This window comes from Neolamprologus multifasciatus, chromosome 4, assembly GCF_963576455.1.
Source record: "Neolamprologus multifasciatus chromosome 4, fNeoMul1.2, whole genome shotgun sequence".
Taxonomy (NCBI): Eukaryota; Metazoa; Chordata; class Actinopteri; order Cichliformes; family Cichlidae; genus Neolamprologus; species Neolamprologus multifasciatus.
In genome coordinates, this window is record NC_140442.1 from 32,368,867 (window position 1) to 32,387,250 (window position 18,384).

Here is an 18,384-nt window from a genome sequence, read left to right on the forward strand (position 1 = left end):
CAGATGTAGGAGCCACTGACTTTGGTAAATGTGTCCCAATGAGCATCCTGTCAGATTGGAGCTGTAGTGTTGTGGCAGTTATGAGCTATCTGTTTATTCCTTTTTATTGATCTCTCCTGCTGTTGGTAATATTTGCAAGGACATTTTAATAAAGATGTGACTTAAAGCCAGAAAGTTTCTCACCATTCACTTTGCATCCTTTGTCTACGAGTCTGTGCCAAATGTTTTCTGTTTATTTCGTAGTCTCAGATCAGTTCTTACCAAACCTGTCACCCTGACAAACGGAGGCCAGTTACAGGATGTCCAGAGCACACGTAGCAGTGCTCTATTAGCCTTTCAGCTGGGTGATAAATGTTAAAAACGCAGATACTGAAAGTGTGTGAGGGATGTCCTCCGTGTCTGTGCGTGGAGCACATGAGTCCTGCGTAGATGACATCGCTCCTTCGCGCACTGAAGCCGCAGCTGGAGGAGAGCTGCTGCGTCAGGTTGTAGTCTCCGAGCTCCACTCACGATGCTGAGCAGGCCGTGGGCAACGATGGGCCACGCACTGCTGTGAACAACATTTATCGGCCATACGAGGTGTTTATTGGATCAGTGTGCACCGAGTCCGCGATGATGTCCTCGTACTACCACCCGGCTAAAGAAGCAGACATGGCGGCCATGACAGAACCGCTGTGCCTGGAGAGAGGTAACGTAGCTAGCAGGGTAGCTAACCCTAACCCTGGAGAGGTGACGTAGCTAGCAGGGTAGCTAACCCTAACCCTGGAGAGGTAAAGTAGCTAGCAGGGTAGCTAACCCTAATCCTGGAGAGAGGTAACGTAGCTAGCAGGGTAGCTAACCCTAACCCTGGAGAGGTAACGTAGCTAGCAGGGTAGCTAACCCTAACCCTGGAGAGGTAAAGTAGCTAGCAGGGTAGCTAACCCTAATCCTGGAGAGAGGTAACGTAGCTAGCAGGGTAGCTAACCCTAACCCTGGAGAGGTAACGTAGCTAGCAGGGTAGCTAACCCTAACCCTGGAGAGGTAACGTAGCTAGCAGGGTAGCTAACCCTAACCCTGGAGAGGTAACGTAGCTAGCAGGGTAGCTAACCCTAACCCTGGAGAGGTAACGTAGCTAGCAGGGTAGCTAACCCTAACCCTGGAGAGGTAACGTAGCTAGCAGGGTAGCTAACCCTAACCCTGGAGAGGTAACGTAGCTAGCAGGGTAGCTAACCCTCAGCCTGGAGAGGTAACGTAGCTAGCAGGGTAGCTAACCCTAACCCTGGAGAGAGGTAACGTAGCTAGCAGATGCAGTGTGGTGTGTGTGTGGGAGACGTGCTTGCACCTGGAGCAGTCTGATTCCACAACAAAGGCGAAACGATGAGCGTTGGCTTGTCTAATGCATGCAAAGGTACCGATGTACACGTCCCTGAGCCCCGCCTACAGGTCGGCTTCTTTGGGTTTTACGGCACCATCTACTGCGTCTTTAGCGGTATGGAGCCTGCATGTGTAGAGCTTGGTTGGGCCTAAAATGCTGAGTATCCGTCAGCGTACTGCATGATCCAGTCGGTGAGGAGGATCGTGTTCGACGTCTGTTAATGCACACAGACCCTAACCCCAACGAAACAAGTTAATAATTTAACCACGACACAGTTTTGATGATGTGCGCAGCAGGGGTGACTAGGACGTAACCTTTAGGGGGGCTCGGTCCCCGGTGCCACGCCCACCTCTGAGTTACTGTGAACGCTGCTCGCAGACACATTCAGTTTTTTAAACTCTTTAATTACAACACCACCTTCAAAAGCAACCCTCATTAGTGGGATGACCTGTTGTAGTGTCAGAGAATAATTCAGAATAAATTAGCCCATGTTTCCAATATAATACAGCAGGTTTACACTGGTAAAACTGATCAAACAGCCAAGGATGAAGCATCAAAAGTGTGTGGGATACAGTCTGTGCTACATATACCTGCATACACATATGCTGTGGATCATGGTGGTGACGACATGCTCTGGGGATGTTTTGCTGCAAGTGCTACAGGTATCTCCACACAAAGAGGATGGAGTAACGTCTTCAACTTAACCTCAGGTGAAGAGCTGTATGCGCTAAACTGGATGTTCCAGCAGGACAGATATTCCAAATACTCATCAAAATTGGTTTTGGAATCATTAAAGCAGGTTAACATCATATCTGTGTCGGTTCTCAGTCATCCAGGTCATGGTAGTCTGAGGAGCTTGGGGAAAAATGTAACTGGACTTCTTTAAGTTTCTTGAAGACGTCTCAACTGAGAAGCTTAGGTGGACAGTCCCAGGTATTTATCCCAGTGGGTGACCCACTATCATGTGCTTCATTACATGAGTCAAGGTGTGAAAAGGGTGCTTGGATTGTATCTTTAATTAATATTTAATTAAAGGTATAATTCCTCTGTTATCTTCTTCAGTCCCGTGTGCAAACGCAGTGCAGTGAAGCTACTAAACGTTTTGTTTTTTTATACCTGACCTGTCCAATAGTTTTAAGAAGTACAATCATCGTCTGACTACTTGGTTGTGTCAAAAATATTTGCTTTGCCGAGAGGAGCACTATAGACTACAGGCTCCTCGTGTTAGTCTTTTTATTTTATTTTATATTTACAATATTATCTGAGTGGTTATTATTCTGGCGCTGACAGGGTGAGGGCCTCGTTAGTGAAAGAGAGGAGGTAACATGAACACATTTTGCAGACCTCTTTCCCCCTTATCTATAAGAATGGTCAAAGAATTTATGATTTCTTTCAGAACTACTTCTATGAATACTGCCAATGATCACCCTACTATTAAAACCATATATGTACATATGTATATATATATATATATATATATATATATATATATATATATATATATACATATGTACATATACATAAACCCCTCATCGGAGCACTAGGTGAGTGGCTCCAGCAATTTTTTTTCTTTAATCCCTGCTCGCCCCTGCGGGCGGTTTATCCTTCAAGCTCGGGTCCTCTACCAGAGGCCTGGGAGCTTGAGGGTCCTGCGCAGTATCTTAGCTGTTCCCAGGACTGCGCTCTTCTGGACAGAGATCTCCGATGTTGTTCCCGGGATCTGCTGGAGCCACTCGTCTAGTTTGGGAGTCACTGCACCTAGTGCTCCGATTACCACGGGGACCACCGATACCTTCACCCTCCACATCCTCTTGAGCTCTTCTCTGAGCCCTTGGTATTTCTCCAGCTTCTCGTGTTCCTTCTTCCTGATGTTGCTGTCATTCGGAACCGCTACATCGATCACTACGGACTCTTCTTCTGTTTGTCTACCACCACTATGTCCGGTTGGTTAGCCACCACCATTTTGTGCTAGCATCTTGCACCCTGCTGTTATGTGCTGGATTGTCTCTGGGGCATCTTTACACAGCCTGCACCTGGGGTCTTGCCTGGTGTGATAGACCCCAGCCTCTATGGATCTTGTACTCAGAGCTTGTTCTTGTGCTGCCATGATTAGTGCCTCTGTGCTGTCTTTCAGTCCAGCTTTGTCCAGCCACTGGTAGGATTTCTGGATATCAGCCACCTCCTCTATCTGCCGGTGGTACATACCGTGCAGGGGCCTGTCCTTCCATGATGGTTCCTCCTCTTCCTCCTCATTCTTGGGTTTCTGCTGCGTGAGGTATTCACTGAGCACGCTGTCAGCTGGGGCCATCTTACTGATGTCTTTGTGGATGTTTTTTGTCTCATCCTGGACTGTGGTGCTGACACTCACCAGTCCCCGGCCTCCTTCCTTCCGCTTAGTGTACAGCCTCGGGGTGCTGGACTTGGGGTGAAACCCTCCATGCATGGTCAGGTGCTTCCTGGTCTTGATGTCAGTGGCTTCTATCTCCTCCTTTGGCCAGCCTATTACCCCAGCAGGGTACCTGATCACGCTCACTAGCTGCACAGGCAGAAGCACAGTCATTCCCCCACTAACCTCAGACACAGTCCCAAACATATCTTATCATCACTTATACTCACACATCACAAGCTTACTTTGCTCATTAACGCACACTTCTCAAGGAATGACCGATTCTCTGCCCGTAACCTGGAGCAGAAAAGCTCAGGTGCCTGCCCATTGTCTCTCTCATACAAAGCAGTGGGGTGACCTCCACTGGCCACTCTAAAAAACTACCGGTGAAACTAACAACTGAACAACGATAACCGTAACTACGGGGCCTTTCGTACAGCAATGCTGCCTTCTGGTAGTTTGATCCCCACAGTTCTGAGTTCTTTTGATTCCTCAGAGACAGCCGATGGAAGACAAAACAGACTCAGACCATTTAACACTTTATTTCTCTTTCACATTACTTCTAGAAGGGAGATGCGTCCTGCATGACACGTTGCCACTTATCTCCAAATGGTGGTGCGCCCCTAACCGTTTTATTACAGAAGCTGTCTGATTCTAGTCTAAACAACAGTGTCTCAGTAACTTTCCAGATGCTCCCCTCTTATCTACTTTTTCTGCAGCTTTCTACTCCCCAAGAACACATGGTCTCATGCCTTTATTTTTCAGGGCTGTGTCCACTTAATACTACACTATATAACTTTATAACACTTATTAATAAAAAGCATAGCATTATTGAGGCACTGCAAATTATTTAATCCCAACACTACCTTTCCTACACTTCTCAAGTCCGAACGACATCCCGATGTCTTTGCTGTATATCCTGGTGGTGTGGATCAGTGAATCGATGTCTTGTTCACTCTTGGCATACAGCTTGATGTCATCCATGTAGAGGCTGACAGCTGCTCCATTCAGAAGCTGGTATCCGTAGCCAGTCTTGCCAATGATCTCGCTGAGGGGGTTCAGGCCTATGCAGAACAGCAGCAGGGACAGAGCATCTTGGTAGGTCCTGCACTTGATGGTAACTTGTGCAGTTGGCTTGAAGTTGGCCTCTGATGTTGTCTGTCACATTCCCGTTGAGTTCCTGATGAAGGCTCTTCTAGGCATTCCAGGGTCCAGCTGTGGGGCATCGAGTCATAGGTCTCTTTGTAATCAATCCAGGCAGTGCACAGGTTGGTCAGACTGGTCTTGCAGTCTCCGCTAACTGCTCGATCTACCAGTAGCTGCTGTTCATCTTAGCCACTATGACGCCTGACAGGAGCTTCCACGTGGTGCTGAGGCAGGTTATTGGTCGGTAGTTGGAGGGGACCGGTCCCTCCTGGGGGTCCTTGAGGATCAGGACTGTCTGGCCTATGGTTAGCCATCCCAGATGTCTCTCTGGTTCATCTGTGCTGCCAGACGCTCATGGAGTGCAGTCAGCTTCTTCAGACAGCAGGCGTGATCCATGTCAGCTTCTGGTGCTGTCCAATACTTTACACTGGAGACCCTGTCTTGGATATCTGTCACCGTGATGTTACTGGACCCTGTTCACATCGTCTAGTAGATCTTCTGAGGGTACTTCATGTAGTCTTGGTTAACCAGCTACGGAAGATCCAGGTTTCAAGCTTTACCATGATCCTATTTTTCAGGATCAGTGTACTCAACAATCCTTCTTCCATCGCACTTGGGGCGAAGTACCCAATCTCGGGTGGGGTGATGATATCTCACCCCTTTAAACTCCCTTTCAACAGGAAGAAAACAGGAAGAAACCTCCAGCAGAACCAGGCTCAGGGAGGGGCGGGGCCATCTGCTGTGATTGGTTGGGGTGAGAGAAGGAAGACGGGATAAAGACATGCTGTGGAAGAGAGACAGAGGTTAATAACAGATATGATTCAGTGCAGAGAGGTTCTGGATCTCTGTCCAGAAGAGCGCAGTCCTAGGAACAACAGAGATGCTGTGCAGGACCCTCAAGCTCGCAGGGCTCTGGAAACTGCTCCGTCTGCCATTGGTTGATGCGTTGTGCCTCTGGTATTCCTGCCGATTCCTCTCTGTGCCCTGCTCATGTACTGAGCCTTCTGTCTGTTCATCTCAGCCACTATGTTTGCTGACAGGCGCTTCCATGTTATGCTGAGCAGAGATGGGCAGTGACACGTTACTGTAATCCGATTACGTTTTTCAAGTGATGAGTAAAGTAAAGGATTACTAAGGGATCCGTCCCACTCCTGCTAAACAGGTGACAATAGATTTAAGAGCTGCTGAATCTTTGATTTTATTTATTTATTTGCTGAGTTTTACTTGCATCTATTTGAAAGAGTGTAAACTCAAAACATAATATTATTTCATATGCTGGAATATGCAGAACATAGGTTTAAATGGTACATTTCTTCATGTGAAAGACTAACAGATAATTAAACTTTTGCTTGATGCAATGTGCATAAAGTTAAAAGATTAAAACTAATAAAACAATTTTAAAAAGAGACTTTTCCATTTGATTCAATTTGATATGATGATTATGCAGAAAAATAGAGTTGGGCTGAAAGGTCTGTCGCTTTATTACGTATTCAGGTTAGGTATCATGTTTTTAAAAAGTAATAAGTAAATAAGTAATCTCAGAGTGACGCTGAAAAACTAGTTCATGCATTTATTACTTCCAGGCTGGACGACTGTAATTCATTATTATCAGGAAGTCCTAAAAACTCCCTGAAAAGCCTTCAGCTAATCCAAAATGCTGCAGCAAGAGTCCTGACAGGGACTAGAAAGAGTCCAAAATGCTCCATATTCACATTTTCCAGTAGACCTTCAGAGGGTTAACATCGTGTTGGTAATCACCCCAGGAGGGTCCAGGTTTCCAGTTTAGCCATGACCCTACCTCTTGGTGGGATCATGGCCTTTAAAAGGCCGAATGTGGATTCATTGTCCTTTCCTGTCAGGTAGTCTCCCGCCATCATGGCCTGGGGTGCTTTTTCCTTCAGTGGAGCTTCAGGAGGTGCAGGGGCAGCTGCTGGCTGTGCCCAGATGTTGCAGAGAGCGTCCCTCATGACTGAGGGCCCTCGTCTGTGTGGTAACCACTGGGTTTATCAACAGGACAACGCGACAGTACACAACGCTGCAGGACAAGAGACTTCTTCTAGGACAATAACATCACCCTGTTGGACCATCCAGCGTGTTCCCCTGATCTAAATCCAACTGAGGATCTTTGGGGATGGATGGAAAGGCAGTAGATGCAGGCAGTAGATGCAGGCAGTAGATGCCTTCATGCGGCCGTCTTCACCACTTGGAGAAATGTTCCCACTCACCTCATGGAAATGCATATTGTGACTGTGGGAGGGTCTGTAATGTCCACAGACAGTGTTGTGTTGCTGTTGTTAATCCTGGCTTGTGTGTGTTGTGGGTTAGATGTATGCAGGGTGATCGAGCTGCTGGACCGGCTGCAGCGGACTGGTGAGCTGCCTCCTCCCAAACTGCAGGCCCTGCAGAGAGTCCTGCAGAGCAAATTCTGTGCTGCCATTAGAGAGGTAAAGTGCCACGGCCCTTTATAATGTTTTAATAATCTTTTTCCTAATGTGCGGTGCATAAAGTGAGCATCGTCACGTCCTCACACAACAGTCTGTTTTCATTTAATCATCTCAGAGTTTTTTTAAATGACTCATCTGAGAACATGTGCACTTGTTTCCTTTCTTTTTGGACATTTTTGTCTTTATTGAATGGTGGCGCAGTGGAGATGGAAGGACCGTGGATTGGACTCTCACCTGGGCCTCAGCACACTGGCCATACAGCCTTCAGTAGAGATTAGTAGACCTGCTCTGCCTCCTGAGCTGCAGCCACATATTTAGCCTCCAATCAGTGAAAACTACACTTTAAGGCCATTTACTAAAATCTGATGCTGAACGAGCAACCAGCCACCACGCTAGCTTTCATGGCAACACTTGCATTTAAAAAGTTAAGTTAGATAACTAATGACTGTAACAACTAATGACTTAATGAATAACTAAATAGTAAAGAAGATACCAGTAAATGAGTGTGAGCCTTGAAGCTGTTATCAAAGACTGACTGAAAGCACGTGGTGCAGTTTCTTATATTTAGCTGATAATAGAATTTATCATGGATGTTTGCAGTGTTAGCCATTGTCTGTGTATCTGCTGCACTGTGTGATGCTATAGCACCATTACACTCCAGTCTGAGCCACCTTTGCTCTGCTTTGTTGTCCTCAGGTTTATGAGCAGCTCTATGACACTCTGGACATTGTTGGAGGACCAGAGGTGCGAGCCCAGGCCACAGCCAAGGTATTACAACTGACAAAGCAGCTTTATTTTAGAGGTTTGGGCTGTTTGTGATTGCAAACCACAGCAGTGTTATAGTTCTTAGACTACGACACTCTGCTAATGCCACTGAGACACTGAGAACAGTGACGTATGCACTTGTTAAACTGATAAATGTGTTTTAACAAAAGTAATACAGTTAAATGGGATTAACAGTGTAGCACTCCTGCAGTGCTGAATATGGTGACCTCTGTCATAGATGGACGGATTCTTATAGAGCGCTTTTCTACTCAAAGCTATGCAACATGCCTCATTCACCCAATCACACAAGCACTCCCTTCTATACTGAAGTGCAAACTAATCTACATTCACACTCTGATGGACGCATCGGAGAGCAGCTGGGGGTTAGTATCTTGCCCAAGGATACTTGGCATGCAGACTGGAGGAGCCAAGGATGGAACCAGCAACCTTCCAGTCAGTGGCTGATCTGCTGCACCTGAGCCACAGCCACTTTCCTTGTAAATGAAAGGTTTGCACCAGAGTGGCAGAGTGTGGTCAAAACAAGTGAAGATGTAGTGATCGTACATCTCCCACTGAAACAGTAGAGCATAGTTGAAGGGAATCTTGAAATGCTGCAGATGAATGCAGCGTTTAATACATGAAGTTGCAGAATACCACCTGACATCCTTCCAGAGTTTGCCTCTGACGGTGGTCTTTGTCTCCTTAAGCCTTTGACCTCTAAAAGCCTGTCATGGTGCCATGTGAGGACGAATGCTCGACTGGTTAGCACACAGTGTGCTCTTCCCGACATCTCCTTTCAGCAGTTTGAAATGCTGAGCTTCATGTTTTATGTCCTGACTCTCTCTGTCTGGGTTTTTCCTCTTTTCTGGCAGCTTTTGCAATCAGAATTTACTATTGTTAGAAACATGTTTGCATTTCTACCACGAGCTGTGCTCTCTATAGGCTCCTTTTTGTGTTGTTTGTTTTTCATTATTTATTCTAATATATTTGATCTATTTATGCATTTTTATTAAAATTATGTAATTCAGTTCTATTTAGTTTTATGTCCATAGAGCTAAATCACAACAGTCACCTCAAGGTGCTTTATATTGTACAGTAGACCCTACAATAATAGATACAGAGAAAAACCCAACAATCATATGACCCCCTATGAGCAAGCACTTTGGTGACAGTGGGAAGGAAAAACTCCCTTTTAACAGGAAGAAACCTCCAGCAGAACCAGGCTCAGGGAGGGGCGGGGCCATCTGCTGTGATTGGTTGGGGTGGGAGAAGGAAGACAGGATGAAGACATGCTGTGGACTTTATCAGTTACTCAGATTGTCTATAAACAGGCCCACGTTTAACACTACCACTGTGGAAAATAGCTTGTTTTGTATTGCATCCTTTGAATGCAGCATATGTTTGTCCTCCCACCTGTGTGCTGTCAGATCCTCTGTTTTGTGTAACAAATGGAGGATCTGCAGATGTGATGTGAAATCGAACTTGTTGTTTTGCTCATCATGTGGTTTCCTCTCTGATTAGGCCACAGTGGCAGCCTTTGCAGCCAGTGAGGGGCACGCCCACCCAAGGGTGGTAGAACTGCCCAAGACAGAAGAGGGACTGGGCTTTAACATCATGGGTGGAAAAGAGCAAAACTCTCCCATCTATATCTCAAGAGTTATTCCTGGAGGAGTGGCTGACCGCCAAGGTGGGCTGAAGAGAGGAGACCAGCTACTTTCCGTCAATGGTGTGGTAAGAGGATCACAGAAGCCCACTTACAACCTGCTGAGGTGCACACAGACCAGAAGCAGTCACTGAATCCTGGCATTATTGTAAAAATGTTAACTACAAGTATTTATCCAGTTTCAAGCCCCCGTTTAAAACCATTGTCTGTATAATTTGTAAATTCAAACATAAACACATATATGGCACATTTACACTTTGTTTTTAGGTCCGGCGCATCAACAGTCACATTTATTATCAGATTTTGTACTTTATGTATGTTCAGCAGAACATCTACATGAATATACAGTATCAGTATATTATAATTGATATCAATAATTGATACTGTTTGATACTAATTGATTCATGTAGCCTACCTGTTGGCCTGGATAAGGTGTTGTAGGGGTCAGGTGCAAAGTGTGTTGGGTGGGGTTCGGGGGCCATTCCTCCTGTCAGGTCCCTTCAGATCTCACTGTTGTTCCCACTGGGACAATGGGACGACAGACTCGATACTCTGAGGACCTCCTTAAGCCCACTGATGCGTCTCCTGGCTGGGGACGGGAGAGACGACTCGTCCATCACTGAGGTCGTTGAACACCTCCGTGGTGGCTGGGCCTCTGGCGTGGATGAGGTTCCCCCTGAGTTCCTAAAGGTGTGAATGGTGCAGTGTTTCTTATGCTGACATGCTGAGAAAGATGTAGAGGATCCATGCAACAGCTTTAAATTATTCCTACATGCAGTGGAAAACCTAAAAGACTGCTCTTAACCTACAATCTCTACCTCGTTCACTCACCTTATCCAACATCGATAGTGAAGGTGTTAAAGATCCTCCATCAGTCGCTTTAATGTGACTCAGATGTAACCATAAGAACAGGTTACTGGCACCCTGAGAGGTGGAACTGGTTGCCCAGCCCACATCACTGGGAGGTTGGAGAGGTACTCTAGCCATACGTGACAAGAGATGTATCCATCTCTCTGAAATGAAGAAACACTGTAGAAGTGCATGTCAGTGCATCGTCATAGCTGAAACAGGTTAGCACTGTCCTTTGCTCTTGGAAAGGGTTGATAAGAAGTCTTGTTCTCTCTTCTGAACGGAGCAGCTTCTGTCCCCTTCCAGAACAAAATGAGTGGGTGTGCATCAGAAGTTAATGAGGGTGATCTCTGCACAGCTCACCAGGGCAACCCTCGGAAAAACCCACAACCTATTCCAATCGCTGTCAAACCACATCATTAAGGGTAGAGGGAGGTCATCAAATGTTCACTTTATTGCTGAAAGAGTAAACGTAGTCGGAAGAAACGGCTTCTTGTAGCATGTGAGACTTTTGTTTTGTGTTGGTCTTCATGCAGAGTGTTGAAGGTGAGCACCATGAAAAGGCTGTTGAGCTGCTGAAGGCTGCACAGGGATCAGTCAAGTTGGTGGTCCGCTACACCCCGAAGGTGCTGGAGGAAATGGAGGCTCGCTTTGAGAAGATAAGGAGCGCCCGGAGACGACAGCAGCACACCAGCTACTCGTTAGTCTGCAGTCAGCATGTTTGTATGTGGTGTGCACCCATACATATAATCATATGTTTGGATACACACTGCTGTTATCCTGAGTGTGGCAACTAGTCAGTTGACCATTGTCAATGACAGTGGACAGTTTTTCTGTGTTTACACAATACACCACCAGTGTAAACAAAAACAGATAATTTGCACATCTAATAAACTCTTAGATTTTATTCACAGAACACAAAATACATCTCAAATGTTTAAAATTAGATGCATATGAGATTGAATTTAATTCAGTGGAATTTAAACAACAAGCGACAAATCACAATAAGATGAAGACAATAATACAGAGAAAAACCCAACAATCATATGACCCCCTATGAGCAGCACTTTGGTGACAGTGGGAAGGAAAAACTCCCTTTTAACAGGAAGAAACCTCCAGCAGAACCAGGCTCAGGGAGGGGCGGGGCCATCTGCTGTGATTGGTTGGGGTGAGAGAAGGAAGACAGGATAAAGACATGCTGTGGAAGAGAGACAGAGATTAATAACAGATATGATTCAATGCAGAGAGGTCTGTTAATACATAGTGAGTGAGAAAGGTGACTGGAAAGGAAAAACTCAATGCATCATGGGAATCCCCCGGCAGCCTACATCTATTGCAGCATAACTAAGGGAGGATTCAGGGTCACCTGGTCCAGCCCTAACTATATGCTTTAGCAAAAAGGAAAGTTTTAAGCCTAATCTTAAAAGTAGAGAGAACAGCATTTTGGATTAGCTGAAGGCTTTTCAGTGAGTTTTTTGAACATCCTGATAATAATGAATTGCAGTAGTCCAGCCTGGAAGTAATAAATGCATAAACTAGTTTTTCAGCGTCACTCTGAGACAGGATATTTCTAACTTTAGAGATGTTGCACAAATGGAAGAACGCAGTCTTACATATTTGATTATTATGTAAGAGCATGACAGCTCTTACATAATAAGAGCTGTCATGCTCTTATTATGCATGACAGCTGACAACATGACAACATGACAGATTAAATGCCATGTTGAGGCTGTCATTTTAGCATCTACATGGATGTTAAAATCACCCACAATAATTATTTTATCTGAGCTCAGAACTAAATTAGATATAAAGTCTGAGAAATCAGACAGAAACTCTGTGTAAGGCCCAGGTGGACGATAGATGATAACAAGTAAGACTGGTTTCTGAGTTTCACAGCTGGGGTGGACAATGTTAAGCATCAGGCTTTCAAATGAATTAAAAGTCTGTCTTGGTCTTTCATTAATTAATAGACTGGTGTGAAAAATTGCTGCCACACCGCCCCCCTCGACCTGTGCTTCGAGATTTCTGGTAGTTAGAATGACTCGGGTGGTGTTGATTCATTTAAACTAACATAATCATCCTGCTGCAACCAGGTTTCTGTAAGGCAGAGTAAATCAATTTGTTGATCAATTATTAAGTCATGTACTAACAGAGACTTGGAGGAGAGAGACCTAATATTTAATAATCCACATTTCACTGTTTTACTCTTTGGTTCAGATGTGGATACTGTATTGTTCTTTCTTTGTGATTGTTTAAGTTGTTTGTTGCTGGTTTTTAGTTTGTTTTTTTGTCTTTTTGGAAGCAGACACAGTCTCTATGGAGATGGGTTTTTGGGGGGGTAGCAGGAGGAGAGAAGCTGCAGAGAGGCGTGTAAGACTGCAACTCTGCTTCCTGGTCCCAACTCTGGATAGTCATGTTTTGAGGGGTTTAATAAATTTGTCGATATTTCTAGAAATGAGAGCTGCTCCATCCAAAGTGGGATGGATGCCATCTCTCCTAACAAGACCAGGTTTCCTCCAGAAGGTTTGCCAATATCTATGAAGCCCACATCGTTTCTGGGACACCACTCAGACAGCCAGCAATTTAAGGAGAACATGCGGCTAAACATGTCACTCCTGGTCTGATTGGGGAGGGGACCAGAGAAAACTACAGAGTCCGACATTGTTTTGGCAAAGTTGCACACCGATTCAATATTGATTTTAGTGACCTCCGATTGGCGTAACCGGGTGTCATTACTGCCGACGTGAATTATGATTTTATTGAATTTACGTTTACCCTTAGCCAGCAGTTTTAAATTTCCTTCAATGTCGCCTGCTCTGGCCCCTGGAAGACAATTGACTATGGTTGCCGGTGTCTCTAGCTTCACATGTCTGAGAACAGAATCACCAATTACCAGAGTTTGACCCCCAGCGGGTGTGTCACCGAGTGGGGAAAACGGTTAGACACATGAACGGGTTGGTGGTGTACCTGGGCTTCTGTTTAGGACTACGCTTCCTCCTCACCGTTACCCAGCCGTCTTTCCCCAGCTGCTTGGGGTCTGCCGGGGAACAGCTAGCGGGGTCTACGCTATCTTCGGCTGCACCAGCTACAGGGGCCTGGCTAGCTAAGGGTGAGAGCAGGGTGCAAAGCCGAGTCTCCAGATCAGTAATCCTGGCCTCCAGAGCTGCAAATATGCTACATTTGTTACAGATATCATTACTGCTAAAGGAGGCCGAGGAGTAACTAAACATCTGACACAATGAGCAGGAAAGTGCAGAAGGGACAGGTGAAGTAGCCATGGTGCTAACGGGTCGGCTACGAGCTAAGCTAGCGAAACAGTACAGAGACAGTGAGTGAATACTTTGGCTATAAATTAGGTAGTGAGTACACAGAAAGTGTGCTTCGGATGAAGCATGTGAAGATTATACTCTGAAAAAAGAATGTATTTAAAAGTTGTTAATTAAATTGCTAAGCAAATAAGCTACTCAGAAACACCACTGTGTTTGAGCAGGAACAGGAAGTGATACTATACCACAGAGCGAGCGAACACCAAGTGACAGCGCCACCAAGAGTGCAGACTGTTGTTGTGGCAGCGGTCCAGCTGAGAGAGTCTTAAGGTAATATCGACACGCCCTGGCAAAGGGGGATCATTCCCCGTACATATGGGAAATGTAACGGAGTGGTGAGATAGTCTGTGATAGAGAACTGGTGGCAGTAGATGGCTACCCCTCCTTGAGCCCATTTCTGCGTATGTTTGTTGTTAAAATGGAAATGTTCCTGTTCCTACTGTCACCAGCGCTTGTTCATAGTCAAATAGGATTTGTCCACCTGAAACACGAATGTCCAGATACCAAGTACAAATGGAGCTTAAAGGATCGGTTACTGGATGCTTTTCTTTCCTTATTTTTCTCATGCAACATGTCAAAGAATTACGTATGTATCAAGTAAGCAGTTGGTGTATGACGAAGATACTATAGGTGGCACAAATTGATCCATCCCTCCATTTCAGGGGCAGCAGTCTAAGCAGAAATGCCCAGAATTCCCGATCTCCACACACCAGGGATACTCAAACCAGCATAGACAGAATATCTCCAACATGTCCTGGATCTGCCCTGTGACAACAACATAGCTGCTTAGATAAACCTGAATAACAAATAGGGTCTGGCTGATAGACTGTGTAGCTGTGGTCATATATCACCATGTAGATTAAAGCATTATTTCACCTTCCACAGATCTCTAGAATCCAGAGGCTAACCAGCCCAACGCCTTCATCTGATTTATCATCCAGACCTCCCGATTCTTCTGCTCCAGCAGGAAGAAAGACCATGGATGGAAGCAAAGAAGTAGTCAACCAACAGCTGTTACCTGAGCTGAAGCATTGAAACCCGCAGTTTAGGATCCTCGTGCCACTTTCTTAGACAAATGAAAACTGCTGAGCTAGCTTGTAGTCAGAACGTGCCTGTAAATTTCTTTTCCCAGAGTGATGTCTTCCTGAGCATCCTGTTACCTACGCCCAAATATTCTCTCTAGTGTGTAGCTTAATCTAAACTGCACATCCTCAAGTGTTTTATAGTACACTGCGTTTCTGATTAGAGTCCACATTCTGCAGTAGACCCCAGTAGCAGAAAAAAACACTTCCCAAGATAGACCCAGATAGAAGGCTAAGTGTTGGCATTTGTGAATGGCTTGTTCAATTTGTGAAAATTGTTGACATTTTTTGTATTTATTTTTTGTTCTATATATTTATTGGCAAATTTCCCATGAATTAAAGTCAGTGTAAATTAATATTCTTGCATTAGTATTCTTTTATACTGCGTAGTGCTCACACTCACAATCCTCCATAAACACATAATTACATAATCTAGACCCAGTTCCTTGGAATGCTGATAGACCTGACCATTTCTTCCCAGCGGCTTTTCTTCCATCCCTGCTAACCTCATTTCTTCAGCGCTGCCTTTACTACCCTTAATGATTTCATGGTACAGTAATTCCTGGCAACTCAAGGATGGGAAAGCCATGCTGAAGCCAGTTTATATTTTGGACAGGACATGGGACATTTATTCAGAATGAAACATTAGTATAGGCGGGTAACTGGACTGGTATTTAAGAAGTGTTTTCTACTCAGTTTGAGCACTCGAAGCACATTCTGCTGTAAGGCTCATTCACCCAATCGCACACATTCACACAGTTTTTTAAATCTATACCTAAGTACTTTTATCTCTGATGGATGCACTGGGAGCAACAGTGCTTTGAGTATCTTGTCTAAGGATAGTTGATACTTCCACAGAAGGAGCTGGAGATTGTTCCACTGACCATCTGATTGGTAGATGAATTGCTCTGATACCTGATCCGTGGCCACCCTACATCCCGGGAAATGGAAGTGAGAAATTAATTTGTAAATAGTATGTAACAATAGAGGTGTGAACTGAAGTGGGAGAAATAGTTCATTTATGTAACCTGTCCATTAATCTAGTACTTTAATGTTACACATATTAATGCACGCAGTGAACTCTGTAGAAATGTGTAAAGAAAGAGACACGCTGGAAGATTGTATACCTACCATCAAAACAAAGGTTTAAAACAATTATAACAGCAGCAAATGTAAAGTCAAGTTCACATATCGGCAAAGGAAACTAGAGACCGCTATGCCAACAATGCTAACAAACAACAGGGCAATAAGGCTGGTTGGCCATGCTAGCTGAGAGGAACTCACTGAGGAACAGTTCCAGCAGTTACTCCTGATATACACATTCCTGGATCTCCATTCATCTGCACAGGCGCTGCCTCACAATACCGCTCGGCCCAACCAACACACGACTGAGCTTCCTTCTTACAAAGGTCCAAACTGCTTCCTATACACGACTTTATTTTTCTATTCTTGATTTCTTAACAGAGAAATTGAAAAAAATAAACAGAAAATAACCCTGAAGAAAAACTACATAATGTCAGTCATTTTCCTCAAACTGTGATCTGACTGGCTTAATAAGTCAGATCACATTTCCTATTGGAGAAGACAGTTAAGTCCCACCCCTCTGTAAATATCTGTCCAGTGAAGTGAATAAGAACAACAACAATAATGTGTAGTATGATTAATATGACTAAATTCTGATTTTATTTTCATTATGACTACTAAATATGAAATATATTTCATTAATACATATTAATTAATACAATACAATATATTTATAAATGTATTTAGTAAATTTATAATTAGCTTTAACTGCTCAGTGCAGCTGTTAGAAGATGGTTCAGACTCCTGCCTTCATTTCAGTATTCTGCAAACCTCATGTGGGTGATGTTTGCATCTTGTCTCTGTCATTGCTGTGTTATGTGGAGAGGTGAGGTTTGCTCGAGTCTTGAGCTCATTTAAAACCATGAAATATCAATCTGAGAGGAGCAGTATGTCGAAGTATGTCGATCCCACCAGATGGCCCTCCAACTATTGCTTTTGAACATGACCATGCTGTTGTGTTCAGGTGCAGTCCGTACTACACTGGAGAAGATTGTATGTGTGAATGACAGCAAGTTAAATTTCATGCTCTCGCTCCTTTAGAGCTCAGGTCCTAATGAAACAACAAGCAGATACCCATGTGTATGTGAGATAAACATCCAGCTCATGTCCACCATCGAGGTGTGTGTGTGTGTGTGTGTGTGTGTGTGTGTGTGTGTGTGTGTGTGGACCTCACATATTCCCACTCATTTTTGAGCCAGTGTCTTTGCAGTAGTGGTTGGGGTCGCTGCTTATAACTCACGCTTTCTATAATCTTGCTCATTTCTCTGCTGATGGTTTCACTGCAACTGGCGGCTCAAAAAATGAAGGTAAATATAAGCAATAACCAAATGAAGCTCTCTGAAGCATCGGCGCGAGTAATTTGAAACAGGATTCATTACTCGAAGCTTTTCAACACCGTCCTCTTTTACAGCATCTGGTGGCCGAAGCATGAAGAGCAGCTTAAATCTACAACTTGAAGTGAAAAGCTTCACTGTGATTTCCCACTGTGCAGAGCTCAGCTGACAACTTCTGTTTAGTGTTATGTGACAATTCGTGTGATATCAGGCAATACATACAAAACATGTATTGTTCTGTATTAACTTGATGATTAAACTTTCCTTCTTTGCAAATGTGTCATGGTAAACTGTCCCTTTGCTTACGACTTCTTGTGAACATGGATTTAAAAAGAAAACATACATAATAATGTATCTGTCTCCAGACTTAAACCCTATTAGCATCAAAGGGGCATCCTCAAAGGGAAGGTGGAGGAGGTCTCTAACATCCACCAGCTCCATGATGTCACCAAGGAGGCGTGGAAGAGGACTCCTGTGGCACCCTGTGAAGCCCAACAGGCAGTGATGGAAAATAATGGCTGACACACAAAATATTGACACTTCGGGCACAATTTGGACATTTTCACTTAGCCGTGTACTCACTTATGTTGACAACAGTTTAGATGTTAACTACTGTATGCTGAGTTATTTAAAGGTGAAAGCAAATTTACACTGTTGTACAAGCTGTACACTGACTACTTTACATTGTATTAAAGTGTCATATCTTCAGTGTTGTCCCGTAAAAAGATTTAATAAAATATTTACAACAATGTGAGGGTTGTGCTCACTTTTGTGAGATACTGTATATAATGATACATGTTATATGGAGGTTTGAGACTGTCTTTAACTTTATTAGTGAAACAACTGCAGGTTTCACTGACAGTACATACAGTGGGGCAAAAAAGTATTTAGTCAGCCACCGATTGTGCAAGTTCCCCCACTTAAAATGATGATAGAGGTCAGTAATTTGCAC

At 44.3% G+C, this 18,384-nt stretch overlaps 1 protein-coding gene across 2 annotated transcripts; it reads left to right on the forward strand.

The window, feature by feature from the left end:
* The first annotated feature begins 120 nt into the window (after nt 1-120).
* Nucleotides 121-15,367, forward strand: lin7b (lin-7 homolog B (C. elegans)). Of its 2 annotated transcripts, none has more exons than XM_085157203.1 (6): nt 121-688; nt 7,212-7,330; nt 8,027-8,098; nt 9,617-9,826; nt 11,144-11,330; nt 14,819-15,367. In XM_085157203.1, exons 1-6 carry the CDS (start codon nt 613-615, stop codon nt 14,824-14,826), a joined length of 672 nt encoding a protein of 223 aa, XP_085013329.1. In that variant the 5' UTR covers nt 121-612; the 3' UTR covers nt 14,827-15,367. The 2 variants fall into 2 exon arrangements, with proteins under 2 accessions (XP_085013329.1, XP_085013330.1); XM_085157204.1 differs by having other exon boundaries at nt 11,144-11,307.
* The last annotated feature ends 3,017 nt before the right edge of the window (nt 15,368-18,384 follow it).